A 25,945-nucleotide genomic window follows, 5' to 3' on the forward strand; every position below is an offset into this window, starting at 1 on the left:
CTCGCTGCTGTTTAGGTTTATTTTGTGAGGGTTTTATGCATCGGGTTTGAATGCGGTGCTGGTCTATTTTGCTCATATGTTTTTATTTTTTTTTTGTTTGGCCTTTATTGGGCTTTTCTACTATATGGTCTCCTGGTGTCTATGTCTGATATGAAATTCATCTGAGAAATCTCATGCTGGATGCATGGTTGAAGTAACTAGTTCCTCCTTTCTAGCGTTTCTTATACATGTTGTTCCTATTAGTCGAGGCAAAGGGTAGAAGCAAAGCAAAAGGGAGAGAGAAAAGGCTGATGATGACAATAGAAAAGGTGCATTTCTGTATGTTTCTATCTGTTTGATATTTGGGAAGCTTCATACCACTATTTGGGGTTGATAGAGCATACAGACTACGAATACTGGGTTCCGTCTGAAAGAAAGCGCCTACAGGGCTAACAGCGTCATTCCGCAACGTCAGTGGCATTTTGAGTTGATTGACACGATCTGTACATATTCCAAACTCCATTTTTCCATGAAAGAACCCACGTCAACTCCGATACCAGTAAAAAGACAGCACACTATTGGAAAAAAGAATGGGATATGATTATCTGGGTATGGATGTCTTCTGTCATGTACAGGTGAAGACATAATGAGTTTGGAAAGATGATACAGATAGGGGGTATTAGACTCGATGAATTCGAGATGCAGTTGGTCATCGGGCGAGTTCTATTAGGTGTCTGGGCCTGACATGTATTCGTTTTGCGATTGCCAATGTAGAATCGAAATTGATTGCATCACAAGGCACATTTGGTTGGCGAGACGAGCGACTGCTTGATGAGCACACTTTTTGTACTCTAGTCTACTCCGGCGTAGAGATCAACCACAATGTTGAGAGCAGCCACGAGAATCTCGGCGGCGATCAAGACAATGACTAATATTCGTTAGATGGATTGTTAGAAATCATAAATTCGGGGAGACTTACCAATCCATTCGAGATACTCCCCATGGCGATGCGTCAATTGATCCTTCAGGACCGCAAGAAGATCCGCAATGACATCCAATCGCTCTGTCAGCAGACCAACACGCTGATCCATTTCCAGGTAGCTTCGGACTGCCTGGTAGACAGGTTCCAACTGCGGCTCTGCCCAGAAGAGTTCTGGGCTATCGAGAACAGATCCCTGCAAGTGAATATTGATGCGGAGAATGAAGAGCTCTCCAATCTGCATATTGATTTGCCGACGAGTGAGATTGACGCTACCAGTTTGCGCAATCTGGGCTGGGAGCGGTGCAGTGTCGGTGATTGTCTCTGACACGAGATCTTCAAAAAGCGAGGTCTTGACCGATTGAGCCAGAGCATGAGAGATGGCCAGCTTGACCATGCTGTTGCGCGGATCGCGAAGAGAGATAAAGTCGTTGTAGATCCTGGCCTGATACTCGCGCGCATAGTAGAAATTGAAGTTTTCAATCTGTGTATCATCGGGACTCAATATGGAGGTTGCAAATTTGGAGATATCGGACAAGAATCGTGATTCTTGGGCAGGCGTCATTCCCCATATTACGACTGTTCCGTAGTCGAAGAGGAATACCTCAGGTGTGTGGATTGTGGTGTCGATATCAGGAGTGTCTTTGACAACTACTTGATCGTTATCATTTGAATGGCTGCCCTCCTCGTGCAGGTCAATCAAGTCCTCTCTTCTGGTCTTCTTATTGTCTTCGACCTCCACCGCACTATCCGAATATCTCCTTTCACTGGGTCGTCTCTCATGATGTCCATTGGCATTTGGATCTTGAAATAATCGGGCGTTCTGCTTTTCTTCGTATTGGTAATCAAAAGGAGAGTAAACACATTCATCATACAGCTTGGGGTTGGCTCCACGAGTCTTGCTCCGTGACTTGAGGAACTTGATAACGCCCTCAAGTCGATACGAATTGGCCGTGCAGTAAGCTGTCACTCGAGGTATGCGATCGCGGTCAGCTTTACCCAGTCGTGCAGCGTGGCTTCGTGCAGCAGGGTCCTTGATACGAGTGATTTGTGAATAGACATCCCGAGGGAAATCTCCATCAGACCCCTCTTCCTCTTCAGTCACAGGGTCCGGCAGCAGTTTTAGCTTTTGTGCTTTCTTGGTTGTTCGCTGCGGTCCAATCTTAGATGCTGCATGTGGTGGATTCGATATGGGGTTGAAGGGAGCTCCATGACTATTGCGACGACGAAGCTTGCTGTTCAATGCTGAGAGCATGGGCTGGCTGCCGGGACGGGGCTGGCCTCCCTGAGCGTTGACATTCTGCACGGGAGGTGAGTCTGTTTGTAAAGGTCGGAATGTAGGGTCGGAGGTAGATTCATTGCTGCCATAGGTGCTGATTTGTGTGAGCGGATTGAAGGATACCGACCGCGGCGTCCGATTTGCCCGTGGTGACGTATTGGAGGCCGAGTTTTGATGCTGCGGCAGCAGAGGAGAATTCTCTGCAGGCGCCATGACAGAAGGAATAAAAGGTGTAATAGTTAGACGACAAGCGCCATTGAAGGGGATAATAGAAAAGGGAGAATAAAAAGTCAAGATAGCCTTGGAAGCTTCCAACCTTGGAAGGTTTCGCACATGTTCCGCCTTAATAATCTTGGAATCTGTCCGGGTCCGGTTCTTGGCGCTTTTGTATGATTTTCACTTTTGACTTCTTTTTTATATTTCGATGTTTCAATATAACATGTATGTTTATATACATATTTTTTAGATTATAGATCTTCATTTTGATTGAATTTATTGCAAGACATTATTGGGCATAGACTGATTCCTATATACATAACTCCCATGAATTGCAGACCAGGTTCTACTCCCAACACCATGCAACCCTAGTAACATTCGGACAAGATTCCTTCTTTCAATGACTGATCACAAATTGGCTGCAGTAGACGCGGGGTTGGTTGTACGCCCAGTCGACACCGACTTTCAATTTGCGCCAATAGGGCATCGAAACCCCCCCGACAGGAACATCAAGCGATGCAAGTGAGCATGTCACCCCGTTGACACTGACAGGTCGTAGACTTAACTTCCAGCTATGCTTGAAGATATGTGACACTGAACAAAAATTGCTTTTGGTGGCCGTAAGAAGTTGCCAATTTCACCGGCGAACAAATCCAGAAGGACCGCCTGCCTTCTGTCGGAGCCCATTACCCTGAGCTGTGGTGCGGGTCTTCTGAAGCATGCTAGTCTTAAGGTTCCGTCCGGCCTTGGAGATCTTAGGGGCGAGTGCGGGCTTTGAGGACTTCTTTGTGGACGGCGCATCCAGCACTCGGATAGAGACGTCTCCCAGGTTGATATCCTTGGGAAGCTTGTCCTGCTTATCCAGGAATCGCAACTTATTTGACTTCTTCGGCATGGCGAACTGATCTTCCGCAGGGGGTGTAGGAGGGCGAATGGCGAACTCAGCGTTCAAAATGTCATCAGGAAGCAATGCAGGAAGAGCGGCTCGTCGTGCATCTTGGGTAGTTGTGCCTTGGATAGTAGCCGTGCTTTCTGAAAGCATGTCATCGCTTGGGGCCTCCTTGGGCTTGGCAACCGATTTGGCTTGCAACTTGCGACGCTCATCGAGTTTCCGTCGCTTCTCTCTCTTCAGTTGCTCTTCTCTGTAAAAATCATTAGTCAAAATTAACTTTACCAAAAGAAATCACACTTACAATTGCTTGGCTGCTTCTTGTTTCTTAGCTTGCTCCTTCATTTTCAATTGCTGGGCAGAGTTATCAATGGTCTCTGGCGCATCATCGTCACTGTCGTCCTCTTCGTCGTCATCCTGGATGGGTGTTTCCGAAATTTCTTCCGGCTGTGCTTCGAGTGGTTCGGGTTCTTCGCTACCGAATCGGATCTTCTTGTTCGCAGGTGCTTTCTCTCCATTTAGGCTGGATGCTTCTGCTGGGGTATGTTTCGTAGCATCTTGATCAGTTCCAGTAGCCTTCGGATCGCTTCTTCTTCTCCGCTTAGTCTGCTGGTCTTCGGTCTTGCTAGCACTTGCTGACTGTGCCTTGCGCTTTCCACTCGTTTCAGGCGCGACATTTCCTCGTCGAGTAGCTGTCACCATCTTGGAATTGGGGGCAGTGCCAGTTGATTGAAACTCTTGTTCTTCGGGCTGTCGCGTAAATAGACCCTTGGCAGCAGTGACCAAGTGAGCAAACATAGAGTGACAAGAAATTTGAGAAATAAATTAATAAACCCAAATGGGGGAAATGGTTCCTTGTGTTGGTCAAGAAGTGAAGCAAAAATAAAAAATCTCTCGGCGATCAGGATTTCCCGAGAGCGGAGACGATAAGCAACTCCGCTATCACTTCACTCGACATTTACTTCACCTTAAGGCTTCAGGGCTTCATTGGGTTCCTATCTTTCATACTAATTAAGTTGTCTTTTGGTATTGAAAATCAAATGCCTTACAAAACATCATCTGGCATCAAATACTTGTAGCAACGATAGATTTGTCCTACTAGGTCAAATATATATGATAGCTGTGTCTCCAAAGCAAGTGCTAAAACCATGTCCAATATATATATTATCGCGCAATAACACAAGTTACCTAGTATTCCCTTGCAGTATCTCGTTAGGTAGACAGTCATTAGAGAGCGTCAACAAAGCAATTTATTCCAAGTGGTGGATGTTGTAGAAGCCAATCTAAAATAGATTGCCAGAATTGTACCAATATGCACCTGCGTTCTATATCCTGATTGAATGGCAAGCCTGCTGGGATAAGACATGCGAAAAAGTAATCCTTTGGCCCCCTGAAAAGACTCAGGTGGAACTGAAATAAACATGGCAAGGAATTAAAGTTGAAAAAGTTGAAAAACTTGAAAATTCATTCACATGGCATGAGGAATGATTCTTGGATATTGTGCAACCAGATGAAAGCGACCACGCTGTGTACAGACTCCATTAAAAGACAAAAACGCTGCAGAGTCCCGAGTTGAACGCCTAGACCGCAAAGAAACCCCGGGAATCGTAATGCAAAGCATAGCAAGCAATGTGCCCACCGAATCATCACTCCTTGATACCGAACAGGCTGTTGTAGAGCTCCTCGTGCTTGCGGAGACACTCGGTGCGTTCTAGAGCCTCCTCACGAGATCTGATGAAGTCATCCTCTCCAGTGGGGCTGAGCTCATCCCACAATTGATTGTATTCGTCGAGATCGCTGCCAGTCATGGCCCACATGCTCTCGCGCTGACGCTTGTTGCGCTCACGGTCCTCCTCAATGCGCTGCTCGATCTGCTTCTTGTCAAGACGCAGCTGGGGTTTCTCGGATTTCGACTTGCTACCTCCCTCGGCACCTTCCTCCTGTTCAAGATCCAGGTGGGAGGGGTGGGAATCACGGTCTTTCAGAGCGGCGTCAATTTCGGCCACGGTCTCGGCGCTGAGGACTTCCTTCGCCTGTAGACCGTTCAGGACGTGGCGGACGTGTTTGACATTGGCTGCACCGGTGCCATCGGGGGGAACGACCGAGTCAACCACGCGCAGGATGTCTCGCTGCATCATGCGCACGTATGGGAGATAGTTTTCCTTGATGGCCATTTCACAGAGGTGTTCAATAAAGTACATAATGTTCGCGCGATTGTTCATGTTGTTCTTCGGTACATCAGGTCAGAATAGATCAACACAATGGAAGTTCGAACTTTTACCCGTTCAAGCTGCTCCAGGATACATGAGTGAAGATCCTCATCGAGGTCACGGTACTTGAGCGCATAATGGGCAGCTTTCTGTGATGATGTGACAGCAGCACTGAGGTGCTGCAGCTGCGTAGTAAAGCGCATGCGCACCTCAAAAGGATCGATCATCATTGTATCGTCGAGATTTTTGGCTTTGTCGAGGGCAGGAAGATCAGTAGTCGTAGACATGATAGGTGGACCGCAGGGCGGTCAGTTTTAAAAATGACAGAAAGATGTGGGGTTGGAAAGGGCGGTGGGGTTCTGTTTAGTCCTGAGATTAGACACAATTGTAGGTCACTTAACGTAGGGAATAAAAGTGAAGCAAGTTCTGTACATTTACTTAGATCGAATATCCATTCAGATAGTGACAGAATCAGAATATACAGAGCAATATGGTAGCAAACATTATCAAAGAGAATCCCGCCTCAACGAACTACCAAGACTGGAGGTATCATTCCCATCAAGCAAACCAACCTCTTCAGCCTCAGTATGATTTTGGAAATCCCGGAATGCTTGGTCTCGAAGAGCTTCTTCTCGGCGAAACTCCACACCATTTAGCACTGACCAGACATCTTTCTTGGTCAGTAGACCTTGTAGAATGCCCCTGTTGGCAAATAGCACATAACGCAAGCCAAGGCGTTGGAACATTCGTAAAACAATCAAGAAAGTGATGTTACTGTTCAAGGTCATCGGTGTCTGGTCCATCCAAGGCCGTAGATCAAGGGTATCGATAGGGTCCGCAAAAGGTTGATGCGAAAAGAAGACCTGTGTTTCGTCCGAGAGGTTCCGGGTGGTAGAAGTTGTTGAGTATTTCAGAGCAAAAGAAAGCTCATTGCGAGTAATGTAGCCTAGAAGAGTGGGGATTGAGGCATCTGAGACCACGGGAAACCCACGATACGTAGTGTTAGCTAGCAGATTGCGGATCGAGGCAATCGTATGACCGGTGGCAGTAATGATGCTGATATCGTCCACGGTTGTCATGACCCGGTGGGCAGATACGTCTGGTGGAGTGGTGTCATCGCGATGGTCGAGGAAAGGATATTCGTTTAGTCGAATCCATGACTCGTAGATACCTCGCTTTCCAAAGATATCACCACACCACTTGGATAACATCACGGCAATCATGATCGGGATCACATAGGTTAACGCGCCGGTCAATTCAAACATGATCACGACAATTGACAAAGTCATTCGGGTAGCGCCACCAAGGGCAGCAGCAGCCCCGATAATTGCGTACAAGCCAGGTGTGACGCATGGAATGTCTGGCTCGCATTTAGCAAACATGAATGCGTTTGGATAAGATTCTTGCCACAAGCGGACTATGATGCCCATGGAACGCCCGTAAAGAGCACCAATAGCGACCGAAGGAAGGATAATACCCGCAGGAATCTCGAGTCCAAATGTCATGGAAGCCAAGAAAAAGGCCAGTAAAGCAGCTATGACCAGGTAAATTGCCACACCTATTGAGGCAGATCCCGTTGCGCAGAGACCAAATCGATCGTATGTCACACTGTTACACTCTGCAAATAGCGACTGAACAAGCTCCGAGTTCTGAGCCCGCATGAAGTGATTTGGATAGTTGACCAAAGCTGTAATGAGAGCCACGACAACCACTTCAATGATTGGCCGGGAGGAAGTTCGAGCTCGCCTCCACTTAGTGATTCTCGTATTTAGGCGAATGAGGAATGCACCATAGAGGCCGCCAATGATGCCAAGAATAATGAATGGGATAATTTCGAAGCGATGCCAGCCCCGAGTGTAGGTGACTTGATACAGCACAATTTTACCTGTCCGGAATGGGTTCAAGGCTTGCAAAGTAACAGCTGCGACCATAGCGCAGACAAAACTTTGCCACATTGTCTTGTCTGGGAAATAATACGAAAGTTGCTAGAAAAAATTAGCCAACTGGATAGCACGCGATTGACAGTACCTCATACCTCCAAGCTAAAAAGAACACCGCCGATGGGTGCCCCGAATGCGACTGAAATACCTGCGGCGGCAGCCGCAGAAAGGACCTCTCGTTTCCGTGCTGTGAAATGATTTAGCATAGGGAGAGAGATAGAGAACCAGGCACGTACCTTCATTGCCTCTCAGGCTCTCGAAAGGTTTCATCAGGATATTCGCGCAGCAGCATGCAACATGCACAAGTGGACCTTCTTTGCCTAGCCATAGACCAGATGCGACAGAAAGACACTGATTATTGTCAGCAGATATGTCTCTTAGTAAGACGAAGCATAACTCACCAGGCCCAGTGATTTGATGGCCAGCGTCCAGGGCCCCATAAAATGTCGAATGACAGTTCCACCGAGGATCGTTTTGATCTCGGGGATACCACTGTGGCGAGCGTAAACTGCATAATTTCGCACCAGAAAGCAAGCGCATGCAGCAAAGAAAACCTAGATATTGTTAATAGAGCCCTAAAGATAAGACAAAAAGATATCATTACCGAAAATACAACATAGAAAATGTAACCAACCGCATATGTTCCTCCACTGGAGTTCGCCCCTAATGCATTCCCCCAAGGTGTCCAGTCCAGACACTTGGAGTGATCTATACCAAACGGATTTAGTAGTGAGACCTGCATATACTTGACGCCATCAGCTTACCATCGAGACCCCAACAGCAAAAGCTCTTGTTCAGATAGAACTTGCCACCTCCACTTCCATTTTTGCAATATCCAGCCTTTAGATCACCCAACCAATTCGTTGCAATATCGATAGAAGCAGCGATTATTCCTACAGCAATACCTGTCACAATCAACACTAACCAGACATTGCTTGCGTCAAGGAGTCGACGAGCATGACCCAATAAACCCTGTCCACTTGAGTAAAGAAGCCGCTTCCTTTGCCGCTCCTTGGTATACTCATAGATCCAATCGATAGCGGAGAAGTCGTCGTAGCCCACACGTCGTCCTGGGCCTTCCACGTACCAGTCTAGTGGCACGCCATCTTTTGACCCTTCAGCACCGCTATTAAACCCTATCGGCGCATAAGGATCAAGGGGTGATGCATCGCCATTCTGACCACCTTGCGGAGCTGGAGAGCCAAAGCCAGTGTCCGATCCGCCGGCAGGCGGGGACAGAAGGCTAGATAAACTGAACCGTGATCGTTGTTTTTGTTTTCGCTTGAAGGAGATTCTAAATTAATGAGCTTGTCAGCACTATAACGAAACGTAGAGTCTTCGAGACATACGGCTCATGTAGCCCCTCAGCTTCCCGATTCACTTCTTGAGGCCGAAGCTGACTAGATCCTAGTTGCGTTCCAGAATGGCCCTCACCACCCGAGCCCTGGCCACTCATTGGCATTATGAAACATAAATGAACCGCGATATCGCGATATTAGCATTTCCTCATAAAAATGACCTTGTTTCAGGACAGCTTTGTTGGACGCGCAGGTGTGGCGCAAGCTCCACGTCCGAAAGCGGTGTGAAACAAGTCTAGGCGGGGCTGCGCCACAGGCGGCAGAAAGAAAAAAAAGTTGGAGCGAAAGCCGATGAAGCGGGATTTCTTCTTTTATTTCAAACTTCACAGTTCCTCTTACGACCGGATTAAACATGGATCGGAGGCCGGTCTATGAGAGGACTCTTACTGAGTCCGAACTGCTCGAGCAGCTTCCGAGTGGAATCTCGACTTTCATTCGGACTGCATCGGGGACTCAACACCTCCACGCTCTTGCGCTTGGCGCATTAAACAACGAATTTACAGAGAGCATTTTCAGACTCTATGAACCGATTTTTGTCGATCTTGCAGCTCGATGGCTTCAATCGGATTTACATGCCGACTACATTCATGTATTAGCGGCATTCGCGCAGATTTTACCATTTGCGCCGCATCTGCGCTCGCTTGCCAGTCAATATGCCTCATCACAGACTGGACCTTTGGCCGCTTTGGCCGTGTCAAAGGAACTAACACTACTACAGTTGGACCAACCTAGCATTAGACTTCTACTCCTCGCCCTCTTCCGACTTCTTTCGTTTGACCTTGAAACCTTCTCTCCCATTGTTTCACCGCTTCAACTTCAGTCCCTCTTCCAATCCCAAGACCGAGTGACACGATACCTTGCTGTACGATGCTTTGCCTTATATATGCACGCGGCAGATGCCGCAACCGAAAAGATGGTCCGCGTCAATACCGGGACCGAACCTATAGAAGGAGAGTGGGAAGGCACTCTGATCGACTATCGCGTGCTAGGACTGTGGGAAGAACGGCGATGGGAGAATCTTGGAAGAATTATCCAGACCGAGAGGTCTTCCAGGACGGAAACTAATACTCTGGCGTTAATTGAGAGGACACGGGAATCTTTCACAAGCAAGACCGCAGAGATCTGCGGAGTTTTGATTCCGAAGTTGAAAGATACCCTCTCCGCCCCTTCGTCTGTCGTCAAGACCTCAACTACAGTTGAGAACCTGCGCCGGATTGCAGGGTCGTTACTCGGGTACAAACCCATCCTGCTAGTCGGTTTGCCCAACTCCGGGAAGACCTCTTTGATTAACGACATTGCTGCCACAATGGGCCAAGCTGAAACTATGGTTACGCTTCACCTGAACGAGCAGACAGATGCAAAGAGTCTTCTTGGAATGTATGCCACTTCATCGGCCTCTGGATCCTTCTCTTGGCAGCCAGGTGTATTGACCAAGGCTGCACGCGAAGGCCGCTGGGTGTTGATTGAAGACCTTGATCGTGCCCCTTCTGAAGTCATGGGACTCATTCTTCCAATCATCGAGAGAGGGGAACTCACCATCCCAAGCCGGAGGGAGCGGATCAAGTGTGCTGAGGGCTTCAAAATCATCGCAACCATGAAGTCATCGTACAACATTGCCGGCGAAGAGATCGCACCAAGCACTTCGATGCTTGGAAGCAGACTTTGGGAGAGAGTCCAAGTCAAGTCTCTTCCCGTGGATGAGATGCGCGATGTCATCCTCCAAAAGTTCTCCTTGCTCGAGTCTCGTGTGCCAACTCTCATGAATGTCTACGGACGAGTATGCTCTGCATTCCATGGAAGTCTTGCAATCAAGGGCTCCCAAGGTCGCACCCCAGGTTTCCGTGATTTGATCAAGTTGTGTAGCCGCCTGCACAATCGTCTACACCGCATGGGTGCGAAGACTGGCTATGAGCCCACTTCAGAAGGTACCGAGGATGAAATATTCCTCGACGTTGTTGACGTGTTCCTCAAATATCTGCCGGAGAAGTCAATGCAGAGCGCTCTCGCCGCCGTTGTGGCCGAAGCGCTTCAGATCTCTCCCCAACGGGCCCAATACTGTCTCAATGAACGCACCCCCTCTTATACCGACAAGAACAATAGCCTTCTTCTTGGTAGGGAAACCTGCAACAAGATCAAAGTACCAAGTGGATCTGCATTGAAGCTTGCCGCAGCAGCTTCACGATTTGCTCCCACTCGAGCGGCATTGACCCTCATGGAACAGGTAGCTGCCTCAATCCAGATGGCAGAGCCTGTTTTACTTGTGGGAGAAACTGGTATCGGAAAGACCACAGTTATCCAGCATCTTGCATCCTTGATGCGCCAGAAACTCACAGTAGTGAATTTGTCTCAACAGAGTGAAAGCACTGATCTACTGGGCGGTTTCAAACCCGTTAGCATCCGTACAATGGCAGTTCCACTGCTGGATGAATTCACTCAGCTTTTTGAACTCACTTTCTCGGCCAAAAAGAACCAGAAGTTTTTGTCCTCGATATCGAAGAGTGCTGCATCTTCCAATTGGGTTCGATTGGTGACCTTGTGGCATGAAGCTGTTCGTCTTGCAAATGGTGTGTTCAACCCCCCGAATGCCGCAGCTGAGAATGGCGATGAGCAACCAGCCAAAAAGCGGAAGCTGGATTCACCCAAATACCAGCACTTGCGGCAAAGATGGGAGAGCTTCGCGGCCCAGCTCGGAGATTTCGAGGCTCAGGTCTCACAAGGTGATGCCAAATTTGCTTTTGCCTTTGTCCAAGGTAAGATTGTGAGAGCTCTGCGAAATGGTGAATGGGTCCTTCTGGATGAAGTGAACTTGGCTTCCCCTGATACCCTTGAGAATATTGCCAGTCTTCTGCACCATGGCAGTGAGGGAACACCATCTGTTCTACTTTCCGAGGCCGGCGATGTTGAGAGAGTTTTTGGCCACCCGGAATTCCGTATCTTTGGTGCTATGAACCCTGCAACAGATGCCGGAAAGAGAGATCTACCACCAGGTCTGCGTTCCCGGTTCACCGAGTTCTATGTGCACTCGCCCGATAGCGACTTGGACGATCTATTGGCCTTGATTCAGAAATACCTCGGCGACTTAACAATCAGTGACCAGCGGGCTGTGCCAGACCTCGCACAGCTTTACATGGTTACCAAGAAGCTCAGCAACGAGAACAAGCTTACCGACGGAGCTGGACAGCGACCCCATTTCAGCATCCGTACCCTTGTTCGTGCTTTAATCTATGTCATCGACCACGCACATGTCTATGGCCTACGTAGGGCAATGTTTGAGGGTTTCAGTATGAGTTTTTTGACTGTGCTGAGCTTGAACTCCGAACAGGCTTTGATTCCTCTGCTTGAGCTTCATATCTTCGGCAACGCGAAGAACGCCAGGTCTCTTCTCGGACAGACCCCTCGCCCACCAACGGATGGTAATGATTATGTGCAATTCAAGCACTACTGGATGCGTCGCGGTCCTATGGTTCCGGAAGAGCAACCTCACTACATTATCACCCCATTCATCGAGAAGAACTTGAAGAACTTGGTCCGAGCCAGTTCAACCCGGCGATTCCCTGTTCTGCTCCAAGGTCCTACGTCAGCCGGAAAGACGAGTATGATCGAGTATCTTGCAAAGGTCTCCGGAAATAAATTTGTACGAATCAACAACCACGAGCATACGGATCTCCAAGAATACCTGGGATCTTATGTCTCCTCGGACGATGGAAGCCTGCGTTATCAAGAGGGTGTGTTGGTGGAGGCGCTGCGGAACGGTTATTGGATTGTGCTGGATGAGCTGAATCTGGCACCTTCCGATGTTCTTGAAGCCCTTAATCGACTCCTCGACGATAACCGCGAGCTTTTCATTCCCGAGACTCAAGAAGTTGTTCACCCACACCCGAACTTCATGCTCTTTGCCACGCAAAATCCAGCTGGTCTGTACGGTGGCCGAAAGGTTCTGTCCCGCGCCTTCAGGAACCGTTTCCTCGAGTTGCACTTCGATGATATTCCAGAAAGCGAACTGGAATATATCCTGAAGGAACGTTCTCAAATCGCCCCCTCCTTCTGCACGCGCATTGTTGCTGTTTACCGGAAATTGTCCTTGCTGCGCCAGTCTAATCGACTCTTCGAGCAAAAGAACAGTTTTGCCACTCTGCGTGATCTTTTCCGATGGGCTCTTCGCGATGCCGATGATCGTGAGCAGCTAGCAGTCAACGGTTATATGCTTCTCGGCGAACGTGTTCGCAATCCCCAAGAGAAAGCCGCCGTCAAGGCCGTGATCGAGGAAGTGATGAAGGTAAAACTGGACGAGGATACTTTGTACAGTTCTGCAGAGCTAGAAAAGAATGCCCCTGAGATGAGCGAGCTTCCATCCGGGATCGTGTGGACCAAAGCCATGAGGCGTCTATTCGTTCTTGTCTCGAAGGCTCTCAAGAACAACGAGCCTGTCCTTCTTGTCGGAGAAACTGGTTGCGGTAAAACGCAGCTATGCCAGGCCGTTGCTGAAGCTTTCCGACGCGAGTTGTTCATTGTCAACGCTCATGTGAATTTGGAAACCGGTGACTTGATTGGTGCTCAACGGCCTATTCGAAACCGGGCTGCAATAGAGAAACAGCTTGTAGATGACCTTCAGATGCTCCTTCACGGGCAGCTAAGTGGCGCGTCTTTCGATGACTTGAAGCAGGAATTCACAGCGTTGACTGCGGAGCAGCGTCAAGCCAAGGATCAACTTCTCCTACAGAAAATTGAGAAGAACGCTATTCGTTGCAACGCGCTCTTTGAATGGTCCGACGGAAGCCTGATCACCGCCATGAGGACCGGTCAATTCTTCCTTCTTGACGAAATCTCTCTCGCGGACGACTCCGTTCTTGAGAGACTCAACAGTGTTCTAGAACCTGCTAGGTCGATTCTTCTCGCTGAGAAGGGCCCCGTTGATTCAATGGTGGTGGCAGATGGTGGATTTCAGTTCTTATCCACCATGAACCCCGGAGGTGATTACGGAAAACGTGAGCTTTCGGCCGCTCTTCGCAATCGTATGACGGAAATTTGGGCACCTCAGCTGTCTGAGGATGAGGATATCCTACCAATTCTCTCACAGAGATTGAATCTCAAGGAAGAGAAAGTGGCAAAGGCTATGCTGCAGTTCGCCAAGTGGTTCAAAGTAACATTCCAGAATACCTCTTCCACATCACTCTCCATTCGTGATCTTCTTGCCTGGGTTGACTTTGTCAACACTTGTCAAAGCGCAGATACCGAATTCGCTATCGTCCAAGGTGCCGCGATGGTCTTCGTCGACACCCTAGGTGCCAACCCTGCTGCAATGCTTGCCATCTCCCTCAACAATCTCGAGGGCAACCGCAAATCATGTCTCGACAAGCTGAGCGAATTGTTCAACGTCGATGCTTCCAAGATCTACTGGGAATCGACCACTGTCTCCGCGGAACCTGGCGTTCTGCGCGTCGGGCCATTCGCTCTCCCTACGACTGGCACAGCAGACCCAGATCCCCAGTTCACAATGGATGCCCCAACCACAATTGTCAACTCCGTGAGAATTGCTCGTGGTTTGCAGTCCTCGAAGCCTATTCTCATGGAAGGAAGCCCAGGTGTGGGTAAGACTACACTTGTGACGGCCCTGGCCAGAGCTCTTGGCAAACCTCTCACTAGAATCAACCTTTCGGAGCAGACAGATCTCACAGATTTGTTCGGTTCAGACGTTCCAGTGGAAGGAGGGGATGTTGGCCAATTCACTTGGCGTGACGCGCCATTCCTTCGAGCTATGCAGCGTGGTGACTGGGTTCTGCTGGATGAGATGAACTTGGCCTCGCAATCTGTCCTTGAAGGTCTCAACTCTTGTTTGGATCATCGTCAGCAAGTGTACATCGCTGAGCTGGATCAAACATTCAAGAGACACCCCGATTTCGTTCTCTTTGCCGCTCAGAACCCTCACCACCAGGGTGGTGGCAGAAAGGGTCTTCCTGCATCTTTCGTCAACCGATTCACAGTGGTCTACGCAGACAGCTTCACTGATGATGACTTGAAAACGATTTGTGCCAGGCTTTTCCCTGGCAGTCCATCTGTGCAGACCGAGAGATTGGTCGATTTCATTTCTCTCTTAAACCAAGCTATCACGCGAGATCGTCGACTGGGAGCCATTGGTGGGCCATGGGAAGTCAACCTGCGTGATATCCAGCGATGGCTTCAACTTGCCGATCGAGGAAACCTGCAGATCCAGACCAAGCATTTCCTTGATGTCGTTATCAGCCAGCGATTCAGAAGTGAAGAGGATCGTAACGTCGTTGCTCAGATTTATGACCGTGTCTTCACCGACTCTGACACTGGCTTGAAGAGCTACTTCCACAATCTCACACCGGAGTACTTGCAGGTCGGCCTAGCCATTTTGACCCGTGATCCTCTTCTGCAGCGCTTGGCTGAGCCGAATATGAAGGTTCTACCGAAAGATCTCCACATTGTCGAGTCGCTCATTCTATGTATTGATAACTCCTGGCCGAGCATCCTAGTCGGACCTGCGGGATGTGGCAAAACTACCCTCATCAGAAAGCTGGCAGCAGTCAACGGTGCAAACCTCGTCGAGCTGGCTCTGAGTGCTGACACTGATACTATGGATCTCATTGGTGGCTTCGAACAAATCGACCATCGCAGAGAAGTTTCAGGCTTTGTTCATGATATTGAGATGTTCTTGCGAAGCCAGCTCATCCAATGCTTTGCTTTAGGGGATGTATCTGATGTTGTGATTTCTGCACTCCACATCTGCGAACAATTACAGTCTGCAGATATCGCACTGGAAAATGTCATCCCCGCGCTTTCCAGTCTTTGCCAGTCTTCTTCTGACCCGGCCTACCAACAATTCCTCGAGAGAGCCCAGAACTTGTTGAAAGCTATCCAACAGTCGGATAAGATGAAGGTTGGATTTGAATGGACAGAAGGTGTCCTTACCCAGGCCGTTCAAAATGGAAATTGGGTTATTCTTGACAATGCTAACCTGTGCAACCCATCCGTCCTTGATCGATTGAATTCCTTGACAGAGCCGAATGGTACACTCATTCTCAATGAGCAACGGACGGAGGATGGATCTGCCAAGATCATCACGCCCCATCCCAACTTCAGAATCTTCTTGACCATGGACCCCCGCAATGGCGAGCTGTCTCGTGCTATGAGGAATCGCTGTACCGAAATCTGTTTCCTGCCAAGTGAGCTGCAGGACATCAAACCTACCATAGGGCCATCCTACACCTGCGAATCGTTCCTCTACCGGCTTCGCCATATTTGGAACTTGAATACCTCTTTGCCATCGTCTGCCTTCGAGGACGCTCTCGAGGTATGCTTAGATCATCTTTCACCAGCAGATCTAGCCTACCTTCAACAATCACCAAGCAACCGTTTGGCTATCAAATCCGAGAACAGCGAAGAAGAGAAGCCATCCAATGTTCTGCAGCGCTATGCCTCTCTGTTCCATGACAACAACCAATGGAAGCCGCTTGATATCGCCAGCGGCGAGATTGTGCTTGGAGGAGCTCACCTTGGTATCCGAGGAATGTTGCAGCCTCTTCACCCGCTTACAAACGAGCCTCTGCTCGCCATTGCAGGAACCAGTGATTTCCGGTCTAGTTTGGTTGTCTTGGCTTATCTCCAAGAGTTGAGACTTGATATTCATCGCCTCAGGGAAGGTTTGATCCAAGCCGACATATCTGGAAAAGAGCTCAAGCCTAGCCAAATGACACGTTTGGAGCGGTCATTGGCATCTGAGCGGATCCCTGCGTTGATGAAGGACACGACTCAACCTGTTGCCTCATTCCTGTCTGATTGTGGCCAGGCTCTGTACGATTACATCCAGTCGTTGGATGAAATCTCTCTCCAAGGCCCTGTGATAATCACAGCCCTTCGGGCTGTTATCTGTCTATGCTGGGACATCTATAGAGCCACAGAGGTAAGCCAGGTTAATGAAGGAGAATTCCAAGTTTATCTCCAGATGGGCCGGAAGATCTGTGGGTCGTTGCTTGACTTGTCGCCGCTCCTCAAACCGCTACAAGTCGCTTTATCACAAGCTCTGGATCGGTTCCAGGAAGGCTGGGCTTTGACGACCGGTCTTAGCATGCAAAGAATCTGGGATTCTTGGAGGCATGTCACTCCTATCTCTCAAGATAAGTTGGATTCTCTCACCGAGTTGGAGTCCACCGTCTTTGAATTTACAACATTGGCCTTGCAAACCCGTGTGCCACTGTCTCAATTGAGTCGTGTACGCGATTCATTGATTGATGCCCAGCGATTCATCCTTCTGGATGGCGCTGATGGCGACGTACTTGTTCAGGGTATCAAGCAAACAGTGGCTGAGCTATCTCATGCAGTTCGACGCTCAGAGTCGACCGAGTATCCATACTTTGCCGACGATTTCGAGGCTCTTTGCCAGTACCACGACATCTCCTCATTCTTCCAGAACTCAGTCAATGATACAGTCATCCAGACAGTCATGCCACTCCTCGCTGGCCGTGCAGCTCGTCCGTTGGACGCGTCGAATTTCCAGAGCGATGTGCCAAATATTCTCCACAGAATCTCGCGATTTGCGGGTTCTTCAAGCAAATTTGAGTCTGCGCTTGCCACTGGTGGCATCATCTCTCTGTCGCTATTGGATAGACTGACAGCTATCGGCAATACAAAGTTGGGACAGATGGACATGCTTGAGGCAGAGAAACAGACCCTCTCCAAGGCTATTTCCCTGAGCAGTCAGCAGATTGCAACAGATCAGTCCATGGACCTCAGACGTACTATCGCTAAGCTTACAACCGAACTGGTGGGTTGCCATCGGGAGTTCTTCGAGCCTCGCTCGGCCGAGCATCTCATTTCGGTTCTGCAAGCAATCCAAAACGGGGATCTTTGTGTTGAACAGCCGCCTATCAAGGTTGAACTGGACCAAACCCTGCCAAATGCTCACTTCCTTAAGCCCCTTGCTGAGCAGGCTCTACCAACTCTGATTTCGTCCCTGCGAGCCCAGCCATCAAGCCGGCAGCAGAGCATTCGGACCACTGGTCTGGCAGCAGTGCAGCTGGCGGTCATTCTTCTGCGTCTGTTTGTGCCTGACAAGACATTTGATCCTTCTCTCGGCCTTGTTGTTCAGCGCAAACGCCACTCTCAACGCCTCCAAGAATTCACTGCCAAGTCTGCAGCAATTCTTGCCTTTGAGAAGACTTTCACCAGCCAGGTTTCCAATCTCCGGTCCGAGCTTTTGGATAATGAAATTCGTGATTTGGGTTCCGCCCCGCCTCCTTCACTGGTCAACCGGCCCCAGCAGTCCCAATTGAGTCTCTTGCAGGGAGAGTTTGTCAACCTCATTAACTCTGTCCTGAAGAGAGACCCCGAGCAAATGGTCCGCTCCGCCGAATCATCACAGTCCCAAGATATGATCCAGCTTCTGCGCAACAACATCAAACAATTGAGCAGTCGCCTCAGCGCTCACTACAGATCGTATGATGATATCACAGTGCCCGTGGTTCGTTTCTTGCAGCTTTTGGACCTTGGTGTATTCCTGGCCTCTAGCCAACCGGAACAGTCCAGCGATATTCCTGACATTCAGTCTCTGAGCGAGCGAACACCCTTTTTGGGAGGTATTCACCACCCCGTTTTCGCTCAAAATGACCAGAAGGCTCCAGGCACCCTGAAGAATGCAAATGAAATGCGCCTTCAAGAACTGTCGGCCCTTTGGGCCGCCAAGGACGCGGATTCCACAATCTTGGACACACAGGCTGGACGAGAGATCATTCGCCGTGTTTTCGCCGATTTCCATCAATTGTGGAAGGCCAAGCTGGAAGAAGACCGTGAACAGGAAGCTGAAAAGGGAGAGTTGTACCGCTTCAAGGGCTCCTGGGAAGAGGAAGAAGAAGTCAACGAAGCGGAGCTACACGCACTCTTCCCTACATTCGATGAAGAGTCAGCCCAAGACACAGAAACGACTGACATCGCTGCCCGTATTGACCCCAAGACCATCGCTCTCCGGCTTGCCTCGCTTCATGCGAATATCGTCTCCAATGAGCGTAGTGGAACTGCATTGACTACCTTTGTCAAAGAATCGGCTCACCTTCTGGGCTCGATCTGGTCTGGCAACAAGGCCTCATTCTCGCCGATGTCGCCCCAAAACCATCTTCCTGCAGTCCTTCTGCTTCTCGATGATGCCATAGGTGAGGGAACCGCTAATCACAAAAAGAATTACAACTTCTACACCGATTCAAATCTTGAAGAGGCAAGGAAGCTGGTCGCTCTCGCGATTTCTGTTCAAGCCCGGTTTGCCCAAATCCAAACCGCCTGGCCTGAACATGTTGTCCTCGCTGATACCATTCAATGTTGCGTGGAAATCCTTCAGTTCAAACACACTGAGCCTGTTGCCAAGTTTATGACCAAGGTTGAAAAGCTTCATTCATTCGTGCATGAGTGGCAAACCGTGGCCAGCAGAGAATACTCGGCTGTTACTGTCTACGATCAGATTACAAGCACTCTCATTAGCTGGCGCCGCCTTGAGCTGTCAACTTGGGCCAAGCTCTTGGATATTGAGAAAGAGCGATGCGAGGACGAGGTGAGTGCTTGGTGGTTTATCGCCTACGAAGCACTTATCGGTGCTCCCATCATGATGGTCGAGGCAGGCGAACAGGATATGACCGAGCACACTCAGAGTTTGGTTTTGACTCTGGAGCAATTCTTCAAGTCTACGACTACGGGCCAGTTTGCTCGCCGTCTACAGCTTGTTGACAACTTCAAGGCACTGCTTCAAGTTTTCACTACGGATTATCCCAGCCTTAAGAAGCTTGTCTCTGCCTTGGACAACTTCCTCCACCACTACGGACCCTTCCAGCCTGGAGTGGACAAGTATCTGACAGAGAAGCGGTCCGCTCTTGAGAAGGATATCAAGGAGCAGATCCAACTTGCGAGTTGGAAAGATGTCAACATTGTGGCTTTGAAGGAAAGCGCTAGACGGTCGCACGTCAAGCTATTCAAGCTGGTTCGAAAGTACCGCGCGGCCCTTGGCCAACCAGTTCAATCAATCCTTGAATCAGGCCTTCCGGAAAGCAACGAGGAGATCACTTCTATGTCCCAGTCAGAGCCAGTCCGCCCGACTGCTACATTCCCTGAGGCAATGGCCATTTGTCAAAATGACAAGGGCCTGTGGTCCAGTCGAGCGCTCAGATTCCAGAAGCCGGACGGAACAGCCAACAACATGATGAATCTGTATTCATCCATTCCAGCCGAGTTCGACATTGCAAAAGATCTCGACAGCTTCATTGTCTCGGTGATTGAAAGCATGAATGAGTACAAGTCCAAGACACCTAAGGTCCTGAACGAAGACAACAAGGAAGACGTCCAGCACCTCAAGTCCCAGAAGCGCCGCCTCTATGCTGAGACCCTCAAGCAACTGTATGAGATGGGTGTGAAACGTAACGCTGGATCGAGTGTGATTGAAACTCAAGAAACAGTTCCGCAGGTTCTCGCCACCAGTGCCGCCTTTGAGGCTGGCGCTGCAACCTCAACCGCTGTTCAGAGCGCCGACTGGTACTTCCACAGACTTTTGGATCTCCTGCCCAAGACCCGCCTGGCATCTCGCAACTATTCCGAGGAGCTAAGCAATGTCGAGGTTCACAGAAGCATGGGATCTATTGAGCATCTCGTTTTCACTGTCCGTCGCCAGAGAGGTGTCATTTCGCCTGCCCTCACAGGCTTGGGCAAGTTGAAGTCTACGCTTGACAAGGTGCAGAACCTTTGGGCAGCGGCTTCAAACTCTCTGTCGCAAGACCGTGCTTCTGCCTCGGAAGAGCGCACTAATCTGGCCAGGATCGTCGCTTGGCTGGCTCCTATTCTTGGACTGGCTGCAATGATCATTGGAGTGCATTCTAAGTTCTCCGGAATTGATGCATCTAAGATTGTGGAACAGCTCCGCGCCAAGAAGGCATCTTTCGATAGCCTACGCAAGTCGCATGAAGCCCTTCCCATGCTTCCTACTGGGATTGTGTCTAACGCAAACTACGAGATCGCGCAGCAGGCGCAATCATCGCTCGACGAATTGGCTGCTGACTTGAAGCAATGGAGCCAAGCTCGCCCTGATCTCTCTTTCGCTCTAGATCAGATCACACCTTGGGTCAACACAAGCATTGCTGCTCTCCCTGAGGTCAACGATGAGAACAGCCTATCCATCCAAGCCTTCGATAGTAGCCTCCTGACGGCCGTTGACAAGATGCTCATCGGCCTCCAGAAGCTCAAGGATGTGCCTTCTGCCATCACCTTTGATGGATTGCTGTCGAGGAGTGATGAGTTCTTCTCTCGCGGTATTAAGGCTGTCCATCTCACTGAAATTACCACCGCCCTGGAGAAGGTCCTTGATCAATTGCACTGCTTGCAAGACCACTCTGCTGGCAGCCTTTACGTTGCGGCCGCACTGATCACCAGTATCTTGCCCATCGCCAACAGATACTATCAAATCTGCCGGGATTTGGCTGATCGGTTCATCGCCGTTCATCGCGAGATCTGTAAGACATCTTACATCCTAACCAAGACCTTCAAACAGGTTGCCTCCGAAGGCTTCTGCAGTCCTGCCGAAGCATCTCAAGACCAAGGCAAGGAGGGTCAGATGGAAAGTGGAACGGGTCTCGGTGAAGGCGAAGGCGCGGAAGACATCAGCAAGGATGTCGGAGACGACGAAGATCTAACTGAGTTAGCGCAACAAGAGAACAAGAAAGAGGACGGTGATGATGAGATGGATGATTCCAAGGATGCTGTCAACATGGACCAGGAAGAGTTGGAAGGCGATGCTGAGGATCGCAAAGACGAAGAAGAGGAGAACGACGACAGTGGCGACGAAGGAGATGATGATATCGACGAAGAGACAGGAAGCGTTGATGACCTTGACCCAGGTGCTGTAGACGAAAAGCTCTGGGATGGTGGTAATGATGAGCAGCAGAAGGATACTGAGAACGAAGAAGGAAAGGGCCAATCAGAGGCCGAGCAACAAGCTGCTGCTCAGGAAGAGAAGAAGGAGGACAAGGATGGTGAAAAGGGCGAAGAAAAGCAAAAGGAAGGAGAGGACGAGGAAGAGGAAGAAACAGAAGACGAAGAGGCCCCCGAAGATGAGGGTGAGGCTGTTGGCCGCGAGGAAATGGATGTCACCGATCCTCAAGCGAAGGAAGAGGAAACACTTGAACTTCCCGAGGAAATGCAACTCGATGATGGTGAAGGCAAGGACGACAATGGCGAGGATGACGATGATATGGATGAACTCGACGATGATTTTGGCCCTGCCCCTGAAGAAGAAGGGAAGGTCGAAGACGCCGATGATAATGCTGGCGAAGAAGACGCCGAGGCAGCCCCCGAGGATCAAGAGCCAGGTGAGCAAGATGAAGAAATGGCTGATGATGCCGAGGAAACCAACGAAGGCGAAGCCGGAGATGAGGAGGAAGAGGAAGCTGGCGGCGAAGATCCCGAGGAGCCTGAGCAAGACGACTTCCTCGCACAGCGTGATGAGAATGATGCCGCAGGCGACAACGTCGCTCCCAGTGAAGCTGTCACTGGTGGTCTCGGAGCCGAGCAAGACCAGAATGAAGAAAAGGGTGCCTCGGGTGACGCCCAGCAGGAGAGTGGCTCGACTGATCCCACTGCCAATGTCGACCAGCAGACTGGTGCTGCCAAGGACAGCGAGGAGAGCCAGCCCAGCCGAGACGCTGCTGGAGGCGAAGACCACGGGCCAGATGAGCCTCAGATGCAGGCATTCAAGAAACTCGGTGATATCCTCGAGCAATGGCATCGCCGACAAAAAGAGATCCTCAATCCGTCCCAAGAGGAAGAGGATTCCCAGGCGATGCCCGAAGACACCGATATGGCCGACGCCGACTTCGAGCACCTAAAGGATGAAGATGATGCCGCAGACACCCAGGCCCTTGGACAAGCAAACGACGATCAAACGCAAGCCCTCGACCAAAGCAAGGGTGTCGAGTCCGACATCAAGCCTGGTGAGAACGATGTTCTTCCAGAGGTCTCGGACGAGCAGCAAGATGCCGTGGACAACCAGCTTGAGGATGAAATGCAAATCGACCGCGAGACCGTTCCCGCCGATGGCGAGTCCGCTGGCGCCTTCATTCCTAGCGGTAAATCATCCCACGATCGCGCAGATGGAGCACAGGGCACCGAAGAAATAGATGAGGAGCTCGATGAAGTCGACTCGCAACTCGCAGCCATCCACCTCTCTTCTTCGCTCCCTCCATTGACCCCACAAGACGAAGCCCGCCGCCTCTGGTCGCACTACGAGTCAGCTACAAATGATCTCTCTCTCTCCCTGACCGAACAGCTCCGCCTCATCCTCGCCCCCACAATGGCCACCAAGCTCCGTGGTGACTTCCGCACCGGAAAGCGGCTGAACATCAAGCGTATCATCCCCTACATCGCATCCCAATACAAGCGCGATAAGATCTGGATGCGCCGCTCTATTCCCTCAAAGCGCAACTACCAGATCATGTTGGCTGTCGATGACAGTAAATCCATGTTGGAAAGCGGCAGTGGCCAGCTCGCCTTCGAGACCCTCGCACTTGTTGCGAAGAGTCTAAGCATGCTGGAAGCCGGTGACCTGTGCGTCCTCGGTTTCGGTAACGAAGAACATGTTCGCGTCGCCCACGAGTTCGGCAAGCCCTTCTCATCCGAGGCCGGCTCCCAGGTCTTCCAGCACTTCAGCTACCAGCAAACTGGTACCAATGTGCGCAAGCTGATCGCCGACTCTATTGCTCTCTTCCGCGAGGCCCGCTGGAAGCGCTCGCCTGGATCTGGCTCTGCTGATCTCTGGCAGCTTCAGCTGATTATCTCTGATGGTATCTGTGAAGATCATGATACTATTCGCCGTCTCGTTAGACAGGCGCTTGAGGAGCGCATCATGGTTGTCTTTATTATCGTTGATGCTGTCAAGGGTAGCTCTATCCTTGATCTCTCGCAGGCTAGCTTCGAGGCTGATCCTAACTCTGGTGGTGAGATGAAGCTCAAGATGAAGCGTTACCTCGAAGACTTCCCCTTCCCTTATTACCTCGTTGTTCGCGATGTCAGGGAGTTGCCCTCTGTTTTGGCTACTGCACTCAAGCAGTGGTTCGCTGAAGTTGTGGATGTGTCGTCTTGATACTCCAAAAAATAAAAGGAGTTGGAACATTTGGAGTTATTGTTTGTTACATTTGACGGCGTTTGGGATGATTTTATTTTGTACATGATAGAAGTTATACAGGTGATACATATCAGTTGAATGTACATTTTTCATTTTATTCAAATTCCCGGATGTTAGTTCGTACAAAATGGTATGGTATCTCAATGCTAATGCGACAAAATTTCCCTCCGAATGGTCCTAAGTATGCTAAAATTACCATCCGTACTTGGATCCTGCTTCCTTCTTGTTCCTCCGACCCGTTGCAAAGCTCTCCTCCAGTGCCTCCTTCTGTGAACTTGCAACATTGAGCAATTGCTGAAGGGTATGTTTGCCTGGCGCAATAGCGCGCACGGGTTGGTGCTGTGCTCCGGCGAGCTCGCCTTCCGCCAGGACCTTGTTCGACGCGTACTCTTCGTCTGTGTTGAAGGTACGCACCTGTGACTGCGATGAGGTGACATTGGCGTTCCGACCGAAGAGTTGGCGTCTTTCGGCCTTGGACAAGTTCAAATCGTTGGCGATGCTATCCAAGGATGACGTAGGATTGGTTGATACTGTGGTTGTGGAATGGTCGATGGGAATTTGTGTAGGCTCGGCGAGTGCTGGACCAGCTGCTAGTGCTTCTTCGCCTTCGGCGTTGTACACCAGCGGCTGGTAGGTTGAAGGTCCAGGTGCCGGGCCTGGCTGAGAAGTGGCCTCCTCCGATGATAGAGAGAAGAGACTGACTTTGGGTTTCGGTGGCGCAGGTGCAGGTGCAGGTGCAGGCGCAGATGCAGGTGGAGGGGCTTGCTGTAGAGGCTGGGTAGGCTTTGGCGCTGCTGGTGAAGGTGTTGGTTGTTCAGCAATCTTGGTGGTCTTTTTCTTCTTTTGAGGTCGTCCGACGGATAACGGTCTGAACATCATCGGATTTCCTTGCAACTTGACCTCCACCGGATCTTTCATTGTCTCCGCTGGTGTAGTTGATATGTCGGTTTTTGAGCTGCTAGGTGCAGAAGTGGTCTCCGCATCTCCCGCTATATTTTCAAATGCATAATCATTCCTCATCTCGGCATCAGCTGAGCGATCAAATCCAGGGCCTGCTCCTGTTTTGAGACTAAACGCTTTTCGTGTTGTCGCCACTGGTGCCTTTTTCTCAGCTGTTCGTTTCGGTGCTGGAAGGAAAGAGTTGAATCCTGAAAAGCCTCCTCCACCTAGCCGAGCCTTTTTGCGCGGACCATCTTCAGTGTCTTCGCCGGATGGGTGTTCGGGTTTGATTTCTGGAATCGCGATACGGATCTTGCGCGAGTTGTTGGGATCAACCAACTTAGGTTTCGAGTCGAACTTCTTCGGCTTGGTGATCTGGGGTGCGGGTGTAGTATCTGGCTCAGCATCTGAGCCTTCAGAATCAGAGTAGCCTACTAGCACCATGGTGGGAGAGTTTATGTTGGGGTTGTTGTTTTGCTTTGGATTTTTTAGAGATTGGAAGTTGTAGGTTGTCTGACACCTGATGTGTCAGGCATCAATATGTATTACATAAGCATACGATCCAGATCGAGATATGGCGGGGGAAGATCGAAAAAAAAGAACATTACAGAGTGGACTAGACGGGATGGAATGGGCCAAAGAGAAAAATGTCCGAAATTAAACAAGCTAAAGCTCCAGATGTCATTCTTTACAGTGAAACCGCAGGGATGATCGCATCACTTTGTAACGTCATCGGGTCCGGGATCTCCGCTTGGAGATTTATTAGGATCATACATATTGTGTTTTATGTGAAAGACATACTCGAATTGATTGAGTGATTTCATAGTATTCTCTATGTTGTAGGAACTATATAGGCTAGGGATATAGATAGTAGAAATGTGATATAGGGAAATAATGGAAATTATAAGCCACTTTAACAGATATTCAGATGAATACATATAGAATCTAAGATCAAATCAAACTAATAGATCAAATAAAAGATCTAATTAA

General features: G+C 49.8%; 6 protein-coding genes across 6 annotated transcripts; 1 reads left to right on the forward strand and 5 right to left on the reverse strand.

Moving 5' to 3' along the window:
- Window positions 1-830: 830 nt before the first annotated feature.
- Window positions 831-2,450, reverse strand: PGRI_070390 (YagE family protein; the record flags this gene model as incomplete). The annotated part of the gene is made up of 2 exons (XM_040794753.1): window positions 831-907; window positions 959-2,450. 2 exons carry the CDS (start codon window positions 2,448-2,450, stop codon window positions 831-833), a joined length of 1,569 nt encoding a protein of 522 aa, XP_040649084.1.
- A 640-nt stretch (window positions 2,451-3,090) lies between these two features.
- Window positions 3,091-4,140, reverse strand: PGRI_070400 (uncharacterized protein; the record flags this gene model as incomplete). The annotated part of the gene is made up of 2 exons (XM_040794754.1): window positions 3,091-3,595; window positions 3,647-4,140. 2 exons carry the CDS (start codon window positions 4,138-4,140, stop codon window positions 3,091-3,093), a joined length of 999 nt encoding a protein of 332 aa, XP_040649085.1.
- An 848-nt stretch (window positions 4,141-4,988) lies between these two features.
- Window positions 4,989-5,839, reverse strand: PGRI_070410 (CTD kinase subunit gamma; the record flags this gene model as incomplete). Its single annotated transcript, XM_040794755.1, has 2 exons — window positions 4,989-5,570; window positions 5,624-5,839. 2 exons carry the CDS (start codon window positions 5,837-5,839, stop codon window positions 4,989-4,991), a joined length of 798 nt encoding a protein of 265 aa, XP_040649086.1.
- Window positions 5,840-6,058: 219 nt separating this feature from the next.
- On the reverse strand, window positions 6,059-8,954 carry PGRI_070420 (chloride channel protein; the record flags this gene model as incomplete). Its single annotated transcript, XM_040794756.1, has 7 exons — window positions 6,059-7,537; window positions 7,588-7,679; window positions 7,729-7,843; window positions 7,894-8,046; window positions 8,097-8,200; window positions 8,257-8,786; window positions 8,842-8,954. The coding sequence occupies 7 exons, from the start codon at window positions 8,952-8,954 to the stop codon at window positions 6,059-6,061; spliced, it is 2,586 nt and encodes an 861-aa protein (XP_040649087.1).
- Window positions 8,955-9,202: 248 nt separating this feature from the next.
- On the forward strand, window positions 9,203-23,974 carry PGRI_070430 (AAA family ATPase midasin; the record flags this gene model as incomplete). The annotated part of the gene is made up of 1 exon (XM_040794757.1): window positions 9,203-23,974. The coding sequence occupies one exon, from the start codon at window positions 9,203-9,205 to the stop codon at window positions 23,972-23,974; it is 14,772 nt and encodes a 4,923-aa protein (XP_040649088.1).
- A 234-nt stretch (window positions 23,975-24,208) lies between these two features.
- On the reverse strand, window positions 24,209-25,399 carry PGRI_070440 (PRCC domain-containing protein; the record flags this gene model as incomplete). Its single annotated transcript, XM_040794758.1, has 1 exon — window positions 24,209-25,399. The coding sequence occupies one exon, from the start codon at window positions 25,397-25,399 to the stop codon at window positions 24,209-24,211; it is 1,191 nt and encodes a 396-aa protein (XP_040649089.1).
- Between the last annotated feature and the right edge of the window lie 546 nt (window positions 25,400-25,945).

This window comes from Penicillium griseofulvum, assembly GCF_001561935.1.
Source record: "Penicillium griseofulvum strain PG3 chromosome Unknown contig_93, whole genome shotgun sequence".
In the NCBI taxonomy this organism is placed as follows: domain Eukaryota; kingdom Fungi; phylum Ascomycota; class Eurotiomycetes; order Eurotiales; family Aspergillaceae; genus Penicillium; species Penicillium griseofulvum.